The sequence below is a fragment of the Sphaeramia orbicularis genome, chromosome 10, assembly GCF_902148855.1.
Source record: "Sphaeramia orbicularis chromosome 10, fSphaOr1.1, whole genome shotgun sequence".
Taxonomy (NCBI): domain Eukaryota; kingdom Metazoa; phylum Chordata; class Actinopteri; order Kurtiformes; family Apogonidae; genus Sphaeramia; species Sphaeramia orbicularis.
In genome coordinates, this window is record NC_043966.1 from 47,419,955 (window position 1) to 47,439,492 (window position 19,538).

Sequence of the window (19,538 nt, forward strand, 5' to 3'; positions counted from 1 at the left end):
TCTTAATCATTAGTTGGTTGACCTTGTCAATCGATTAACGATAAATTGATAAGCGGCGATTTTCCAGTGAACCTTTCTTTCAGTAGGGTCTATAAGAATAAAAGCTAAATATTGTTTATATACTTCATGAAAAAAGCATGTCATATTCCTTAATTATTGATTTATTGTACCATCAGGAATACAGTACAAGCAATGACATTTATGTAACAAATTCTTCAGAAGAAATGGGCATTTCTGACTTTGCATCACTACCTGACACGATGGAGCAAGATTTCAGTACGGAGGAGGTTCCCACATGGGACGGATCTCAAGGAGCTGGGTGGTGCTGTGCCAACCCCCCTCCTGCTCCGTCTGCGACTGGACTGATACCAACCCCGCATATGTGCGCGTATTTGGGCCTCCTCCTGCTGGCAGGGATATACTGCTCCCACAAATAGGCAGTCTGGGACAGTCTGTGTTTCGCTCCATCACGTCCCTAAAATGATTCTAACTCATCAACGCCACGATCCGGTTCGGTGACCGGCTATCCCAGTCCCAGCTGTGCTGTCACAGTGCGGACAAGCCAGCAGCCTTCAGACAGGTGTGGACAGGTGGACAGTGTGACTCCCCCCAATATTCAACCTCAGCGATGAAGCCTACTTTGAGCAGTGGTACCCCCTGTTGTGCCGAATTCTACACCCTGCCGAAAACTCCTCCCCCTTCCTAAGTCAGCCATGAAGAGGACAATGCACACCAAATTCACCGTCACAACTTTTTCTCCTTTCTGACTGTAGGGTATGAAATTAAGTGTGAATTATTCAATCTCTTAACACCATCATAGCTATGTAGCAATTTAAGTAATTAATAATATTGTAAGATATTGCAGTTATGTTTTTTTATCTGTTCAATATTAAAGAATGTACATACAGTAAGGTATATAAAACCTTTTCAAGTTAAATCTGAGATACACAACTCACAAGATATGTAACGATGAAAACAGATACTGCTGAAAACTACATCACAAGGGTGATGTAGGGCATCTCAGGGATGCAGTTTTCGGCAGGGAGCAGAATTTGGCACCAGATACTGCTGAAAACTGCATCCCCTATCAGAATAAGACTGCAAAACCAAAGGAGTGAAATGACTTTAGCAGCTCACATTTGGAGCTATTCTGGTGTGACAGGGTGAATTTGGTGCACTTTGTCCTCTTCATGGTTAACTTAGGAAGGGGAAGCTGTTTTTGGCAGCTGCTGCGCAATGCAGTTTTCAGCAGGGAGTAGAATTCAGCAGAACACCCCCTACTGTCAACACCACAAATACCTCTGTGGAAAAGGGCAATTAACCAATAATTATTGTAATTCAATCGAGCAAATTCTTATCGACTAATAACTGATTGTCGATTAATTGTTTACATCTCTAGTAGAGAGTTAAGTCAACAAAACATAACATGAACAAACCTGACAATTCAATTTACTAGTGCCTAGCTGTCATTGTTAGTTATAACTGGCATCAAGTGGAAAACTTACATATTGTACCTTTAAGTGATATGGAGTATTCACATAATGTTCAGTTTAAGAAGAGTAGAGCCGTTACAAAAAAGCTCCTCATAATAGTAGATGTTTGATTTGGTACTGATGAAAATTAAAGGTATTAATTTGGCAGTTTGATAGTTATATGTGTCACTTATTGTCAGAGAGCATGTATCAAGTGGATGGTAACTAAACAGGATAGCCTACTGAGGACTTCCCCACAGTCACTAAGCCACGGGCCAGGCACCAAGACAAACACACGTGTGGTCCTCACTTTCATCAGCTGCGACAGGAACACCATACTGTAGAAACAGAGAAAGACAGTTCAGGAGTCACCTCTGTTTTTCAGGTGGAATGTTTAGTTTTCTGTAGGTCGCACTTTGACAAGCCCTTAGTATAGTGTTAAGTACAATACTGTGAATCCAACCGGAAGTGTCGTATAGAAGGTTCGGAATAACATGACAGAAGTAAACGATAATCACTTTATAACTTTACATGTGAATGTGTACGGAAAAGGGAGTTTAAACTATTTTATAAAGTTTGAATAGTTGTTATAAAACAAAAAATACCCTTCTATTTAGATTATGTGTAATGAATTCCCTTATTTTGAAAGCCTCTACCGGAAATTATATTTTTACTGCGTAATTGACGCTACTAGCTAAACTTCAGAAAGGAGCCGAGCAGGGGAGAGCCGTTAGTTTGTAGAGGAGAAACTTTGAGCTGTCCATGTCTTGTTTACAGATATTAACACGCTGACAAAACTTGACAGCAATGTCGAGAGAAAACACCACTCGAAGTTTGGACAGTATAGACCTCGCTGCTTTGAGGGTGAGTTGGAGGGACGTTGTCTCCCTTTTTAATGAAATGTTAAGGGTAAACATTGCAGGATGTGGTGGGTGTTGCTTGAAAACTTAGTGTTACTTTAAAGCGAATTAGACAGTCCAAAAAGATAAGACATAAACTCGACTGCTCAGACTTAATTTGGTACTGTTCAACAAACTTGTATCGTCTCCTTATTGAGTATGTAGCGTATAGACTTTGGTTTACACTCAAACACTTGGCTTTCTGTATGCACTGTACTCTGTCCGGTGTAAGTTTACAGGCTGAGGTGTTTACATACACCGCTTCACTTTGGATAGTTTGACGAAAAAAAGTTAAACTGCAACAAGTGGTGGACACAGAATAGCAAATGGCCAAAATAGCAATTTTTTTTGTTTTGTTTTGGATAATGGAATGAAAAGTATGGCTTACATTAGCGAAACATTTGCTTGACCTTAAATCACTTCATCCCAATACTCAGCTCAGTTGACACCGGTTTAGTCACATTTCAACTCTTTTTTTAATGACACTTTGATGACACTGATGCTGTTCCTGTAGGAAATGACGATGTCTGGGTGAGTCAAGAGGCTTTACAGCAGTAGTTCCCAACCTTTTTTGGCTCGTGACCCCATTTTAACATCACAAATTCCCCAGGCATTCAAAACAGAGACTTTTATTATTATTATTATTATTATTATTATTATTATTATTATTATTATTATTATTATTATTTTTGCCAAAATTAATTTGTTTTCGATCATGTAATAGTTTGCTCTGCTATGTTGCAAATAAACGTTAATTTTAGACGACATTTAGTCTATATAATGTATATTATTATGGACGGAGGCAGAAAAGCCAGGTGTAGATTACTGCACAAAATGAGAATTTTATTTTCCTTAGTCAGGATATGTACAGTCAGTCCAGCTTGGATTTACAAGGTTGACAATTAATACTGAACAAACAATAACTCTAACTATGAATTATGAAAGAGCTGCAGCATCTGAAACCGACCACAATGAACATTTGAAAGATAAACAGTACCACGGTGCTTCAGTTTCAGCTTCACAGTTTGTCATGTCTTTTATGTATTATGATTGTCTCTCTCAACTCACCATATATTTTTTATTAGTAAGTTTTTATTTTTATCAATTACTAGAAATTTCAGGCGATCCCATTTGAATTCCAGGTGACCCCATGTTGGGTCCCGACCCCAAGGTAGAAAAACAGCATTCTTGTAGGTCCATTTGGGTAATATAAGGATTAGTGAGTACAGCCACTGACTTGTAAAATGAAAAACCCCGTAAGTAATGTTCATCTACACTTCCTCAGACCACATATCTTTATAAAATGCATTGTTCTTCTCCATGCTGCGTATACCATATAGAGCTGTTATCGTTTTCCTTACAACACTTCTTGCATTATGATCTAACTCACAGTTGTCAAACATATGGCCCGTGGGCCAAAACCGGCTTGATAAAGGGTCCAATCCGGCCCGTGGGATGAATTAGTGAAATGCAAAAATTGCACTGAAGTTATTAACAGTCATTGGTGTCAAATCATTTTAGTTCAGGGGTCACATGGAGACCTATTCAATCTCAAGTGGGTGAGACTAGTAAAATACTATCATAATAACTTATAAATAATGACAACTTCAAATGTTTCTCTTTGTTTTAGTGTAAAAAGAAGTACAGTTACATGATAATATTTACATTTGCAAAGTATCTTCTCACAAAAAAATGTGAATAATGTGAACAAATATGAACCTGAAATGTCTAAGAGAATTAAGTGCAATTTTGATAATATTATCTCTTTTACTAAATGTTTTGTGCCTGTGTAGATCCACCGTGATCTGTAAGCCGTAATGCATGTGTAAATGATAAGCTGCGGCATAATATTGTTAAACCTGCACTTATTTTCTTAAGATATTTAAAGTTGTTCATGTTATTCACATTTTAAGGAAACTTTGTAGATGTTAACATTTTCATAATGTAACTTTTACTAACTTTTACTTTTTTCACTGATATTATTTTATGGGTCTGGCCCAATTGAGATCATATTGGGTTATATATGGCCCCTGAACTAAAATGACTTTAACACCCCGATGTAAGTTGAAATGTACCCTTTTGTCTATTTTATTGCTGTGGCCTGCTCAGCTCTGTATGACTCCCGTTGGCAGCTTATCATCACTTCTAATTGAAATGTTTTCCTTTTTTCCCACCATGTTATCTTTTGCTGTAGGATCCAGCAGGTATCTTTGAACTGGTGGAGGTGGTTGGCAATGGAACATATGGTCAGGTGTACAAAGTGAGTACTCCTATGTAACTTTTTTTCCACCTCATATTGGTACAGGAGGTGTCTCTTGTGTACATGTTAATGTATGTGAAAGTGTCCTGCTGTAAATTGAACAAAGAACACACGCTCTCTCTCTCTCTCTCTCTCTCTCGCTCTCTCTCTCTCTCTCTCTCTCTCTCTCTCTCTCTCTCTCTCTCTCTCTCTCTCTCTCTCACACACACACACTTAAATGAGCGAGAGAGTGAATAAAGAAAGGGAGTATTGTTAAGAAAAAAGCAGCAAGTCAGAAATTATTTTTATTATTATTTTCAGATTTTTTTTTCATAGCGGTTTTGTACAATCAAACATTGGTCATGGAACAGCTGCCACAAGGACTAAACAATACATATTTATACTAATTTAGCTAAGTTTTCAAATGCATTCAATGTTATAATGTATCACAAAATTAATCATTCATTTGACAGCACAACAGGGTTTTTGTTAGCTATGTGTCATGATCCACCATTTCATAGGGCAGAAAGAGACATTTCAACATATGATGTGTCACTTCTGGTAAGACTAGTACAACTTCACAAAAAAAAAAAAAAGAAGAAGAAATTCTCAGTTTACCGAAATATCCTGTGGCTCTCACACGGAGAATGCACAAACAAATAAAAGCTAATAGACACACACATTGCTGTCACATCTGCAGCATCTTTAATGGACCCTGGGTGGGGCTCACTTCCTTATCTCAATATCTGTTTGTGTACGTGTATATGAGTGGTTTGTGGTCACAGGAGAGGTGTTTAGTCTTATTAAGGCTTGTGCAGCTGGCAGTGCAAATCAAGTACTCATGCTTCTGTAACACCATAAACTGCATGTTACTGTTCATTTGTGGAACAGTTTTAAAAAGGAGGTTTTCTTTGGTGTGACTGCAGAGAAAAACAGACCTTTTTATGAAAGTGAAATTAACCAAATTGTAAATAAGAGGTGCAAACATGACAGTTCTGCTCACCGTGGCATATTGCTAATGAAGTGTTTATTCAGAAGTAAAAGTTTCATTACATGAATTTGGAAGAGAGCTTTTTTTCCTACAAGAATAAATTAGCTTGAACATTAACTCATGCTGTTTTTGCAGTGCACAATTAGTTACTCTTCAATTTATTCTACACTTTATGAGCAGTTCATACAAAAAATGCCATATCACAGAGATGTTCATACCATGTCTTTTCTATCTACTTTTGTATATGTGCACTTAGGGATGGGGCCGATCCAATCCAGTATCAGTATCGGGTTCCGATACCACGAATATTCACGGATTGGAAATTTCTGATCCAACCTGCAGAGATTTCCGATCTGTGAGCCATGTCTGTGCTTTAATGTTGTCTGCTGAAATGACTCCACAAGTGATTCCCTGCAATGCTTGCCTGCTAGCTGGCTGCAAATTCTAGAATGGATTTCCTGAACAGAGGTGTGTTTCAGTGAGTAATGAGACAAGCCTCTGTTCAGGAAATCCATTCCACAACTTGCAGCCAGCTAGCAGGTGAGCATTGAGCAGCACTGTGGCTAACCAACTTTTGATCACAGCATGTCCGCTGTGTGGAAATTAGGGGTGTAATGGTGCACTCATTTGTACCAAACCATTTTGGTTAGGGGCCTTCAGTACAATATGGAGGCGTACTGAAGGAATACATGTAGCCTATGTGAAGAATGCAAACACTCGGGAAACAAGGTGGCCGCAAGAGGAACCCATGTGCAGGGTTTCACCTATATACATTCTGTAGTGGTACTGCACCACTGCTGAATTCTCAGCGCCGCTGCACAAAACAAACAAACAAACAAACAAAAAAAAAAACACTTTATTCTGAGGCTGGGGCACCGAAAAGGGGTGGGGTGGGGTGTAAACATGACAACAGAGAGTATAACAGAGGCACAGAAGCCGGGTCGGACATTCAAAGCTGTTAAGTTTCACTTTTCGTTTTATGTAGTTACGAAGCCCCCACCACCACCACACACACTAATCTCCTTCACTGTACTGAAAATGAAATTTTTCTGTACTGTTACACCCCTAGTGGAAATATTTTATACCATAAACACCGCTGATCACTGCTGATCAGATGAAGCAGCCCTTTGTATTTTATTTGGAGAGGGGTAGTGCAGTGTTTCATGTACCCCTGCGTCCTGCATCCTATATGCATAAAATTTGAAAAGAACAAAAAAAAATAAATGAACAAATGAGTCCCAGAGGATGCAAAGATAAAAACAAAATTTATGATAATTTTTTTCCCCACAAGCGGTCAAAATAGTAAAAAAGTAAAAATGTCTGTTCACATTTTCCTATGAGACAGCCATTTAATATGTGGTTAGTGTGGTCCGTGTGTAGGCTGCGCCCCCAACTATGGTTTGACAAGGCTCGTCCCGGTGTTGTGCCAAGGTACGTATCCCTGCTTGCACTTGTGATAACCCTTCCCACCCCCGCTGCTTCAAATCCTCACCCAACAGAAAAACTGTCTCAATACTAGGGTGATCAAATGTCCTCTTTTTCCTGGACATGTCCTCATTTCATGTCCTGTCTGGGCACTTTTTATAAATTAGTGAAAATGTCCGGTTTTCATTGTTTTCACAGGAAAAACTCTTTAAATGCGTATGTACCACTGCCAGCGCAGTTTCGATGACTGTAACTTTGTCACTGATTGTTCAATTGGAAAAGTTCCAGATCCCACTGGAAGAATAGACTTTGGTCTTTCCAGTGACATATGGGACATAAAGGCAGTGAAAGGCACTGATCCACAGCAGCCTGTGGATGTGAGGATAGACGGACCTGTCCATAGATGCACTATAGCAGGGGTGGCAAACGTACGGCCTGCGGGGCAAAACCGGCCCATCAAAGGGTCTAATCTGGTCCACAGTATGAATTTGCAAAGTGCAAAAATTATACTGAAATTCTTAAAAGTCAAAGGTGTCAAACTTATTTTAGTTCAGGTTCCACACGCAGACCAATATGATCTACAGTAAAATAATAATATAATAATCTATAAATAATGACTGCAATAGTTTTTCTTGGTTTAATATGGGGAAATATATATATATATATATATATATATATATATATATATATATATATACTGCCTATAAATAACTTAAAAAAATCATTAAATTATGAAAATATTTACATTAACAAACTATTCTTTAACAATAAAATGTGAATAACTTGAACAAATATGAACTGAAAAAAGGACACAGTGGCTATTATGACACTCCTACAGCTGACCACTGACCAGTCTGGATCATATCACTCTAACATGTTTTAAAATTTTCATTCTTTCAGAATATTTACATTTGATCATTAAACAGTTCAGGAAAATCTGTGTTTCACTTCTATTCGTGTGTATACAATGGAGTATATGTGTGACGTGAATGATTTGTTATGTAAAATGAAGATAATGAAACAAATAACGTACTTTTTAAAATTAAAGTTTTGTTTTGGGACTCAGTACTGTAGCAGTTGGACTCAACAAAAAATCAGAAGGACTCAGTCTTTTTTGGTGAGCTGAGTCCCAGGACTCAGTCAGACCAATTTGTAGATGAAACACTGTAGTGGTCGACAAGTTTACCCTTTATGTGTATCTTCTTGGATTGAATAAATATTGACAGTCAATTTGAAACCGTTACAGTTGCATATTTGTTTTCAGGATGGGATTTTTCCTGTTAACAGGATTTCCTGTTTTTCTAACCTTATACTTACCTCAAGTTTCCTTTTGGGACATACATGCATACATTCGTACATATCAAACTTGCCCGTAGAGAGGAGTTTATTACAGCCTCATATAAAGTCAACAACAATGATAATAATAATATTAAAGCAAACAGAGCTCTGGTATTGGAATAATGTCGATATTGACAGATATCCAAATTCAGGTATCGGGATCAGATCGGAAGTGAAAAAATGTGGATCAGTGCATCCCTATGTGCAGTACTGGTACAAGTTGGACCCTGGTCCTCTTTGGTCATGTTAGACAGATTGTACAAATGAGTGTCTTAACATGAACCCTATGTATGTCTGTGGATGTGCATAGGTGTCCTCTGACTTAGGATCGGGGTTAGCCTATGCATTCAATAAAGCTGATAGTTAATGAACACAGTAAAACAGTGGTGTGTGAAATGAGTCCAAGAAGGATGAAATATGTTTCAATTTGAAATATATTAATCTACTCTGATGTCAAGTGATGCCAAGAAGGCTCCTTGATGGATGTCTTTTGAACATTGAATTGGCCTCTTTTGGACGTGACTGTGCTCAGTGGGTATGATCAGTAATCTAGCAGAGCTGTTGAGTGAGCAAATAAGAACATTTAGGGTGTTTTTAAAGATTTTAATGAATGAGTGTGATGAATATGTGCAAGACAGAAGGTGGGTGTGTGCCTTCAGTGCTGCTTGATTTCCTGAAAGAGGAAATATTGCAAGAGATGCACAGGACAGTGAGTCAAGTGTTGACTGTGACACATGCACAGAGCTCCACACAAAAGACCAAATCCATTCTCTGAGTCTCGTTTATTTATGTTGTAGGAAGAGGAAACCTTCAGATATGACCGAAGCCTTATCCACAGTGATGCAGATACTTTGCAAAGCAAACATGTTTCCTTTAAGTTTCTCCGTGTTAGTGAGAGTTACAGATTCCAAAAACTTTGCAAGTTCCTGTAAATAATGGAGCAATATAGAATTCAAATTTTGATTGGTGACACTTGTCAGAGTCTGATTTACTTAAAAAGGTCATTAGAAACGTGTGTCTGTTGGTAAAAACAATTAAGCACATTCTTCAGTCTTCACATTCTTTGAACTATCATGCTTCCTTCTCTCTGGTTACAGCTGAAAATGCAGATCACATTAACTTTTTATTACTTGATTATTGCTAATAAATGAAACAATTTCTGTAGGCTCAAGAAATAATGACCCTGGTTCTAGTAGATTTCAGATCCAGTCTACTGGGAAGATGAACCAAAACATTAACGTTAAACCCAGGCATGTGTATAATTGTACATATTTTTCAGGATTTCTGTGGATCCCTTAGGAAACAGGAACAGGACTATTTAGAACAATGAGTTATCATACACATACTGTACATGCGCAGACACACTGTTCCTAAACTAAACACCTAGTTGCTGAGTTACACAAGCGGAGAAGATGACAAAGCATGTGGGTTTTTCCTCTGTTTATTTCTTTGTGTGTTGAATTACATGGAATTTTTAGATGAACTCCCTCACGTCTTTATCCCTGACTTAAACATCTGCACATGATTGTAATGATAAAAGAATATTTCTGAAAAGGATTATAAAAGTTCATTCTCATGTGTTTGTATCATATCATATAAAGAAATACATAGTGTATAACTTCAGCACTTTAAAAGCATGCAGCTGATATTGAATCTAGAGTAGTACAGATTAGTATATTACCATAAGACAAACATATTTTTATTTGAACAGATGTTTTTGTTGACTTCAGCATTTAGTGACCACTACAATATTTACCATAAACTATCTCATCACAATATTGAACAATGTTACAGCAGATATTCTTCATATATAATGAGCCTTAAAGTGTGCATATGCTTTTGGTGCCTTGTTTAGGCAGGAAAGGTTGCACTTGAACAGTATTTCAACTGCAACCTCTTACCTTGCATTCATGAGAGATAACAGTCAGATACAACTCCAGCTTTCCATGATTCACATCTTGTGTTCATGGCTGGCTTTTTGTAGATGACTTACTGGTTCATAGTTGATAATGAGCTATGCGGTTTGGTACTGTTGCATGATCACTGGTAGAAAGTAACAGGATGATAGACAGAAACACACACAGAGACAATATTTCACTGTATTGCAAAGCAGTTTAAGCTTAAGTTGGCAAAGAGCTAAGGCAGCAGGAAGTAACCAGGTTAAACCAGGTCAAAATACCCAAGGGGAGAGGGCCAGGTAGCAGATTCAGGCCTGCAGGAAACGTGAGACGCCATGATATGTAGACACTGTCACATTTAAAAGTGTGCAACTGATGCAGTGTACACAGAACTTTTACTTATAGTACAATGTGATAAGGTTGTTGTCTGTGCTATAGATATGTGTTAAGAGATGAATGAGAATGAGTGTAAAAAGAGAGATGAGATGAAAAGTGAATAGTAGTGCCTACCTACAGAATAATGAGTTTGGTGTAGGAGACACATTTTATTTACTGAATGGCTACTTGTATTGTGGTACTGGGTATCTGAAACCAACCAACTCCAATTCTGTAGAAAGAGCATTTGATATTTTATTTCCAGATTGATTTTGACTTGATCTTTCAGTCTTAGTCTTGGTTTTGACCTCATCTCAATGACTCTCAACCGCACTAACTTTTGGACTTGTCCTAATTTTGATACAATCTGGTCTTGATTATGACTTGGTTGTAGTTTAGGTGGACCTGTGTACAATGTTAGTAGCTAGATGGTTACCGGAAATTGACTTGCATTATGTATGTACTGAAAGTTGCTTATACCCATTTACTGTGTAATGTCAATGGAAATCTGTTGTTTAGTATCAGCGGTTTATGTTTACAAAAATAAAATGCAAACAACTTGCAAATGTACAGGAACGGTGTATTACCATACTAGGTATTAGCATCTGTTCTATGGACTCTTCTTTAAGTTCTTGTGTTAAACTCAGCAAAATTTCCCAGATTCTTAAAGACTGACTTTAGTCTTGAGGCCAAAGTTTTACTTTCAGTATGGCTCTTAAGAAGGAGTTGACATAATTATGGGTGAATATAAATAGTTCAATAAATCAGTGTATTCCACGCAAATCAACATATTCATTCCTGTCCTATTACAATATATTGTTTAGTGACATGGTTTATAGTTCAATTAGTTCTGCTCTAAATTGAAGCTTATAATGTGGTGACAGCACTAACACTAGATGACAGTGACCATCATTAACCTAATTTTTGTCTCAATACAGCAAAACTGCTTCCTGGTCAGCAGACAGAGTTATCTGATGAGCAAAATACATAATTAGAGGAGGCAGGCAATTGTGAGGGCAGCACAAAACAGTCAGGCCTTTTTATTGTAATTGCTTCAAGAACTGAAAGCATCTTTAAGTGCACTTTTGCTAGACCACATCTTAAGAAGTGTGACAGAGAAATTAGACGGGTGTCAGATGAAATTGCCACAGTGTAGAGTGAGACTTAACAAGACACAACAGAGTCATCACTGTTTTACAACTGCAAGGTTTGATTGGACACTGGAAAGGAGAAGGCGAGAGGCAGAATGAAAACATGACAACATGTTTTCCTAGCAATTTCCCTTATAATACATACAATATGCATAATAAAACAAGCCACAGTCAGAGCTGATTAGAGTACTACACAACTTATCATTTGCAAGGCTCATGATTGACCGGTTACTGACATTTCACTCTGCAAACTCAACCCCTATATTTCTTGAGCAAAGCACAAACTCATTTGTGTCCTGGTTGTGGATGTAGAGTATACATGCACACTGCTGTTAAAGGGTGCATTATGTCCAGTAGTTGTCACATGGCTGTAGTTTGCCTCCAGTGATTTTGTGGCCGCAACCTATAAGTCTCAAACTCCTGAAAGTGGAATGTCTTTTAAAAGGAATGTCTGTGAATTGAAAAGGAAAATAGAGGAAATGGTGAAAAACAGAATCTATGGAAAGTTAACATCAGGGTGCAACAACCATGTTTTCATATTAAAGCGTTGTGCAAATTTCTCATAATTTAGTACCGGTAATGGCCACTGGATGCTAGCTATAGAAATCCCTGGGTCCAGCTGTCTTGTATTCAAAAAATATATTTTTTCTGGAGAATGTTAGGCTAAGTCAGATTTTTTTCCAGGAGTCATTCTGGTATCAGTCACTCCATCTAGACCATCTAACGTGTGCACTGGTAGCCCTTTTGGAAATGATTGCTCTGTAAATAACAGTTAATAGTAATTAGAAGGCTTGAGTGTCTGTTTGTGGGATTTCATTGTTTCATGATTGACAGCAAAATCCAGCACTTGCCATGTTGGCTTTTAAGAGCTTCTTTTTATTGAATAAACATTTCTAGAATGATTATTTTTACTGACAGACAGCTGTATTGTATTGTGGTTAAAAGTTCCACTAACAAGACCATCCAAGAAATGTGTCATACAAATGTTTCATGAACTAGAAACTTTACAGTGTTTCCTGTAGAACTGATCGTTTGGTGCGGCGGTGTGTCATCCTTATTCAATGAGTGGGCCTACTCAGTGTGGAAAAAAATCCCTTCATGCGCTGATCTTCTGATTACTTAAGAAAGGTGTTGTGTAGCATATAATTCTTACCCCCATACTATTTTTGTATTTCTGGTGTTTTTGCACATGCAGACTATGTGGGTAAATTTGGTACAGCACGCAGCATGTTGGTTTTACACCCAAATTGTTTTTACCCCCATTAACTGTGTAGTTTTGAATATCCCAATAATGTCAAATTTACGATAGTAAATGATAAATACACGGGGTAAATTCAGTACGACAGGTTTCACTACTGGATCACTACTGGATGTTTATTTAGAAAAAAAATACGGTGGCACATGCCTGACAGTTTGGAGTATGCGCATAATCCTTTGGGGAAAAAAAATACAGGGTAAAAATTGTACAGTGGCACTGAGCGCAGGGCTTGTTACTGAAAATAGAAGGCCTTATTTATATTATATTATATTATATATATTATATACTGTAAATAGATACTATACATATGTGTAATAAGTCTAAAGGCTCCCACAGAGTCGGGCATGCTGCAAGTGTACTGTGAGCAGTGCGGACTCCGCGTTCACTCTCCGCGGATGTTTGAGGTTTCATAGTTTAGCGTATAAATGTCACGTTTAAAACAGGTCCATGTGAAGACTTCCCACCAAGCAATCTATTGTGTGACACCGAGTACGTGTATGTGGAGTCTGCACAGCAGATGTCTGCTTTGGGTCTACATTGAGTTCACCTTGAGTACACACGGACAGGGGCCTTAATGCAATGGTGATGATGTTTTGAATCAAATGTATGGTGTGGTGGCAAGGATTTTGCTGAGGCGCTGTGCTGTGGCAAAACCTTACGAGCAGAAACACTGCTTTATTATGACATTATTAGTCCACCATTGCACCATTTGCTAATTTTAGCATGAATTCAAAATTGCATCAGTCTGCTAGTTAGTCTACATTACAAAAGGTTGACATTGCAGTTATGTTTTATTGTTGTATACTGTTATCAAACAACTCTATCTTTTAACTCTGAGCAAGAAGCCGAAATTACTTGACGGCAATTAATGAACAACAATTACTTAGCGACAGCACCAGTCTTGCAAAGATCCAAGAAGGTGATGGCCAAAATTTGTAATGCCAAAAGTCAAGGCTTCAACATGCTAGTCTTCAAACCAATGGGCAAAAGGCAATCACCATTGAACTGACAGTAAACTCTGAAACATTTTCAGCTGTAATTTTAATTAGATGACTCAGTTCTGAAGAAACACATCAAGGCAAGCAATAATATACATAAAAATCTACAAGTTACAAAAATGTTTTTACACCTTCAGTTAACAGTTTTGGATTACTCTGCTCTGCAAAAAAAAAAAAAAAAACATACCTGCTCTGAACCCCTGTGGAATCATGTAGTGGGTGGATTTAGAGTCAGAATGGGGGTAAAGGTGTTACCACAAATAGTCAGAAACAAAATGTGACGCTGCACCAACGATAGCCTATCTACAGGGTGAGTCAGAAAAAACGCTCTTTTCATTTAAAGAAATTGTACCACTGAAATGGAAATGCTTATTTTTCTTTTGATTATACAGTCATATTGATGTGGTTATTGAGCATGTCTGGCGATTGAATCATTGATTTATGGCATAGCATAACAGAGGGAATGTCCATTGTTTATTGTGCACCGAAATATCTGCCAACACAGTTTATGCCACCGTGAATGAAATTGAAATTGTCAACCATTACAGCATGTTTACTCGCCATCAAAATGTTTTGTCTCAACGAAGTCGTCCGGCACGACCTTCAACCTGGCTACCATTCAGATTGATGCAAATCTGTGCTCGTTGTCGCATCTCTAACACAGCTCTTCTCGCCATTGGTGTTCGTCGTAGGGCTTGGATTTCAGCCGTGATGCGATTTCGGAGTTCCTGAAGAGTTTGTGGAACAGTCTGATACACACGGTTTTTAAGATACACCCACAAGAAAAAATCAAGGGGGGTCAAGTCTGGGGATCTAGGTGGCCACTCTCTCTCTTGACCCAAACAGACAACTCAATGAGGAAATAATACCTGCAATCGCTGTGGTCTTGCCATGAGGAAAACTCCCTGGGCACTGTCATGTAGGCCTATGTCCTGAGTGTGAAAGCAAAGCCCCGACTCCTGTAATTGTTGTCAATTTCAAGTTTGTTCACTGTGGCATACATTGTATTGGCAGGTATTTCAGTGCCCAATAAACAATGGACCTTCTCTCTCTTATGCAATGCAATAAATCTATGACTACATCACCAGACATGCTCAATAACCACATCAATATGACTGTATGGTCAAAAGAAAAATCAGTGTTTCCGTTTTAGCAGTACAATTTCTTTAAATGGAAAGAGCGTTTTTTCTGACTCACCCTGTACTTATTTACGTACTTACTTACTTACTTATTTAGCCTTCTTAAATAATAGTTTCTCACACTCTTCACCTTCTACAGACAGATTGGTGCATCTGATGCATCCCTACATTGCAGCTCAAATGTAAACTAAACAAATAAACTAAATAGAATGTATGCAGGCATCACCAAGAGCCAAACACTGTGCTTAGTCCTCTTACTCATCATTTAGTCTGTAGTCACACACACAGACACAGTTACAGGGCGTATCCCTTTTTGTAAAAGAACTTCCCTTCTCTGTAAGCCACTGTCATAGAGTCATCTCTGTGTATGTGTGTGCTTGCATGTTCATGTATGAACACGTGTGTATTAAAAAGGGAAAATGTGAACTCCACCAAAACCAAGACTGCTGATGCAACACTGTGCTGCTCTGAGTAATGCTGAAATTATGGACCGTTAGTTACTATGAATGAACTGAAATGGTTGCTTTGTCACATTTAAACAATTTGTATATAACCTATTTGTAAGAAAATAATACAGCAACGATATGATGACTACCATTCAGTTTCTACCATTGAACTTTTTTATTTCCACTTGCTGTTATAACAATTGCAGTTTAGATTTATGATCCACACACGTCCCACACTTGATACATCTCAGCTATGTTGAAACATTGTGGACAATGTACAGCCATAAAACAGCTGGCTACATTGCAATTCCCAAAGTGCATCACCTACACTTCCTCTTTCTAGTTTCAGCACTTCTCTCGTTGTAACCCACATATCATTCTAACTCCAATCATGCACATAGTTTTGATTACCAAAACATAAAAAGAAGCTCAAGTATAGATTTACACTGATTATTTTAGCTGTAATCACACAGACTACTCTGTGGTCTTTGTGCAGCTGTACACCCAACTAGATGGACTTCTCTTTGAATAAGAACATTTTCTTCAGTGTCACCCTATCTCATTTTACTTGAAGATAAAGTTAACATGTTGGTGGGTGAGTTGGAGTCTCAGCTGAGAAAACAAAGACAGTGGCAGGAAACAACTCTCCGACATACTGTAGACCTACCGTGTCTGTGCTGGTCAGACATAAAGTGGAGAGAGTGGGGACCAGACAATGGAAAGCATGAAATGGCAAAGGAAGGAAGGCAGAGGTGAAAGGCAGAAAGACAGGAGAGGAGGAAGGAAGAGGGAGAGACAGGGACAAAAACTGGACACTGGAGAGGAAAGCAACCCCTGTGAGGCTTAGGGCTAGAGAGTTTGTGCTGATTACCCATGTGCAGTTGTGTAGAGTAGTGTACTTCTCTGCTGACCGACCAGTACACACAAATGCAGGAGGGGCCACTTCATTTTCTCAGTTCTTCTCAAATCAGAGTGACAAAGAGCAAGTTATCACAGAGCTTTTCACAGTATTATTCTCTGCATAATGGGAACCAGTACAGCCTTTTTGACACTGTTGTGCCAGCCAGTGCAGGCTACGTTTGAGTGGAACAAAAAAACTCTGCAAACAGTCCACATACTGAGACCCCACACACATTGATACACACGTAATCTTAAAACAGCACTATTTTTACATGTGTGGAGGAAAAGAATCAGTGATTTTGTTCACCCAAGCATAAAGTACACAAATGTAATTCACAGGCTGTTCTGAAGAGAGAGAGTGTAAGACAGATGCCACAGTTACATGCACACAAATATTCTACTGCATCTCAATCCTCATACTATGCATCATATACAATCTGTGTTCTATTTTTCAACATCCTTTGATAAAGAGTACAATTTATCTTTTCGGACACACCTGTCATGGTGTTAATCCAGTCACTCCAGCAGCACAATCCTTAAAGCAGCGACTTTCAGCCCAAATTTTTTTCCCAAATTTTTAAAACCCGATAGCCAAATTATCACTAATCCATTAGTCTTTCTGTGCTCACACACCTGAATCACTTCCCTCATGGTGAACAACTTTGAAGATGACTCCATCATAAACACAGTCCACTTGTTTACTTGGGTGCACCAGTACAGGTAGCCCACGGTTTGGTCCGTACCTTGGTTCTTGGGCCACGGTTTCAGTTTGTTTTTGGTATGTGTTTTGTGTGGATCATTACCAATTAAGACATGTTACATATGCCAATATTATTTTGTGATCAATGACCTTTATGGTCATCTCTCATACACAAACCAAAAAGCCATCAGTTTTTTCAGCTTGGTTAAAGATTCATGACTAAAAGGACATTTTTCATCAGAAGTAGGAATTCACCTATTTTTAGGCCTGTACCTTGTGAAACACTTGGCCATCAGCAGGCTTTTGATTTTGTGTTGGTGTGCAGTGACAACCTTTTTAAGATGATCCAGTCTCTTCTTCCCAGTGTTTCTCATGGCTCAATGTTCAGGCCCATTGGTAATTTCCTGATATCATCCTCATTATCTTCCTTCATTCTTCCACCTTTCATCAATCTTCATTTGGAATTTGTCAAGCTCAGTTGGTGCTAACAGCCATCCCAGCATTCGTGTCTTCACAACATAAACCAACTGATTGCCACTAACCAACGGTTTTAGTACATGCTCGACCTGAGGTAAAGGTTGACATTTTTGGCCACACAGGTTTCCAGTCACTTGGCACAGTTTCACATTTGAGCAAACCAGTGATTCTGGGTATTCGTAAAGGGTGGCCTTAAACTGTACCATTTGAACACTGAGTTCTAGATACTCCACCATCTTCTCACTTGTCCATATCTTGATGAGATAAACGACATGTTAGGGCATTATTATTCTGGAATATTACTGGAATAGTTATTTTCAATGGCTGTATTAACAGCTATGTGGGAAGATTGCCTTTCTCAGAACATGAACAAAAACCTGAATATTTTGTGCGTGTAATTGTAGTGAGGGAGAACCATGGGTAGGGTATGGGTGTAGAAGGGGTGAATGTGGGGAAGGGAGGGGAGACAGAAATGTACAGACAGGCAAGCGAGTGGCTGTAACAGTGTTCTCCTCATTTGTCTCTGTGCTGTCTGCATTATAAATGTCTCTCTAGTATCTAATTAGCATATGTATGAATATATTATAGTAACCTTTTCACTGACACAATATTTGTAGTGTTCCCTTGTTCTGTCATTGTGTGTGTATGTGTGTCTGAGAACAAATGACAGGCAGAAATCGAGAATGTTTCTGGATTCATTTCAGTGCATGTTTGACTGCAGCACTTTACAGTGTCATAACGTGTGTTTGCCTGCGTGCATGACTCATTACACTTCAGTGTCAGAAAGTGCACAGCTCTCTCCAATTAACTCTGTCGGAGAGCTGAGAGCTTTGTGTGTGTGTGTGTGTGTGTGTGTATGTGTGTGTGTGTGTGTGTGTGAGTGAGAGTGAGTGAAATCACGGCTACATATTATTAATAAGTTGCCCATTGGTTTGCTGTGGTGACAGCAGAGCTAAGAGACATTACAGAGTCTGAAGGGACAGGGAGGCTATTTCCTTATTTATCACAGTCAGGCCACTTGCTGCTTGTATGCCACATTTCTTTGCAATTCTAGAGACAATGTCCTATTAAGGCTGGAATTCAGGCCTGGATGAATAGGGATCAGTGAGGTTGATAGAGTATATCTCAAATCCAACATACACAAGGCCAACAAATTAAAGGAGGAGCCAATCTGATGTGTCTTTGGGCCTTTTCATACCTGCAAGTGCCAAACAAGTTGCATGTTTTTGTTAACACTGTATAGATTTGATCTGGTTAGTTTTGGTTTTATGGTCCAAGAGACTTGTATCAAATACCAACATTCTCTTGTCTCCTATGTGGAATTTTTCTGCCTGAGCTTGACATTAATTGGGTTGTACACAGGCAAGTATCTGGTAAACATCAGACTCTCAAGAACAAATCCAAAAAATAGGACCAATGGCCCTGTAGCTTACTGGCCAAATTAAAAGCTTTGGGAAATGTATCCAGATGCCATTTATTATCACCCTGTTATGTGTATTTATTATATTACATAAATAAGCTATGTTTTGGTCATATTCCAATCAGATCTGTAAAAAATTCAAATTCCAACTTGATATCATTGATACTTACTGAGTTATTGCATCGGTCCACTTCCTATCTCTTACAATAAATTTTCCGTAAGTTCCCGGATCCAGAAGAAGATCCTGATCAGCATGTGGCCATTATGTTTTGGTCAGCTCCCCATCAGGGCTGTACTGTAGAAATTTCAGCTTGATATCATTTATATTTACTGAGTTATTGCATTGATCCACTTCCTATCTCTTATAATGGGGAAATTTTTCAAAGTCACACCAAATCCAGAATCAGATCTG

General features: G+C 38.5%; 1 protein-coding gene across 6 annotated transcripts in view; it reads left to right on the forward strand.

The window, feature by feature from the left end:
• Positions 1-2,195: 2,195 nt before the first annotated feature.
• Positions 2,196-19,538, forward strand: part of LOC115426787 (misshapen-like kinase 1) — a 114,616-nt gene continuing 97,273 nt past the window's right edge. For all 6 annotated transcript variants that reach the window (XR_003936394.1, XM_030145019.1, XM_030145020.1 and 3 more), the window contains exons 1-2: positions 2,196-2,336; positions 4,566-4,631. Coding sequence is in view for 5 of the 6 variants with exons in the window: in XM_030145019.1 (XP_030000879.1) it covers positions 2,280-2,336; positions 4,566-4,631 (123 nt within the window). In the remaining variant the exon portion in view is untranslated. The remainder of the gene's footprint in view (positions 2,337-4,565; positions 4,632-19,538) is intronic.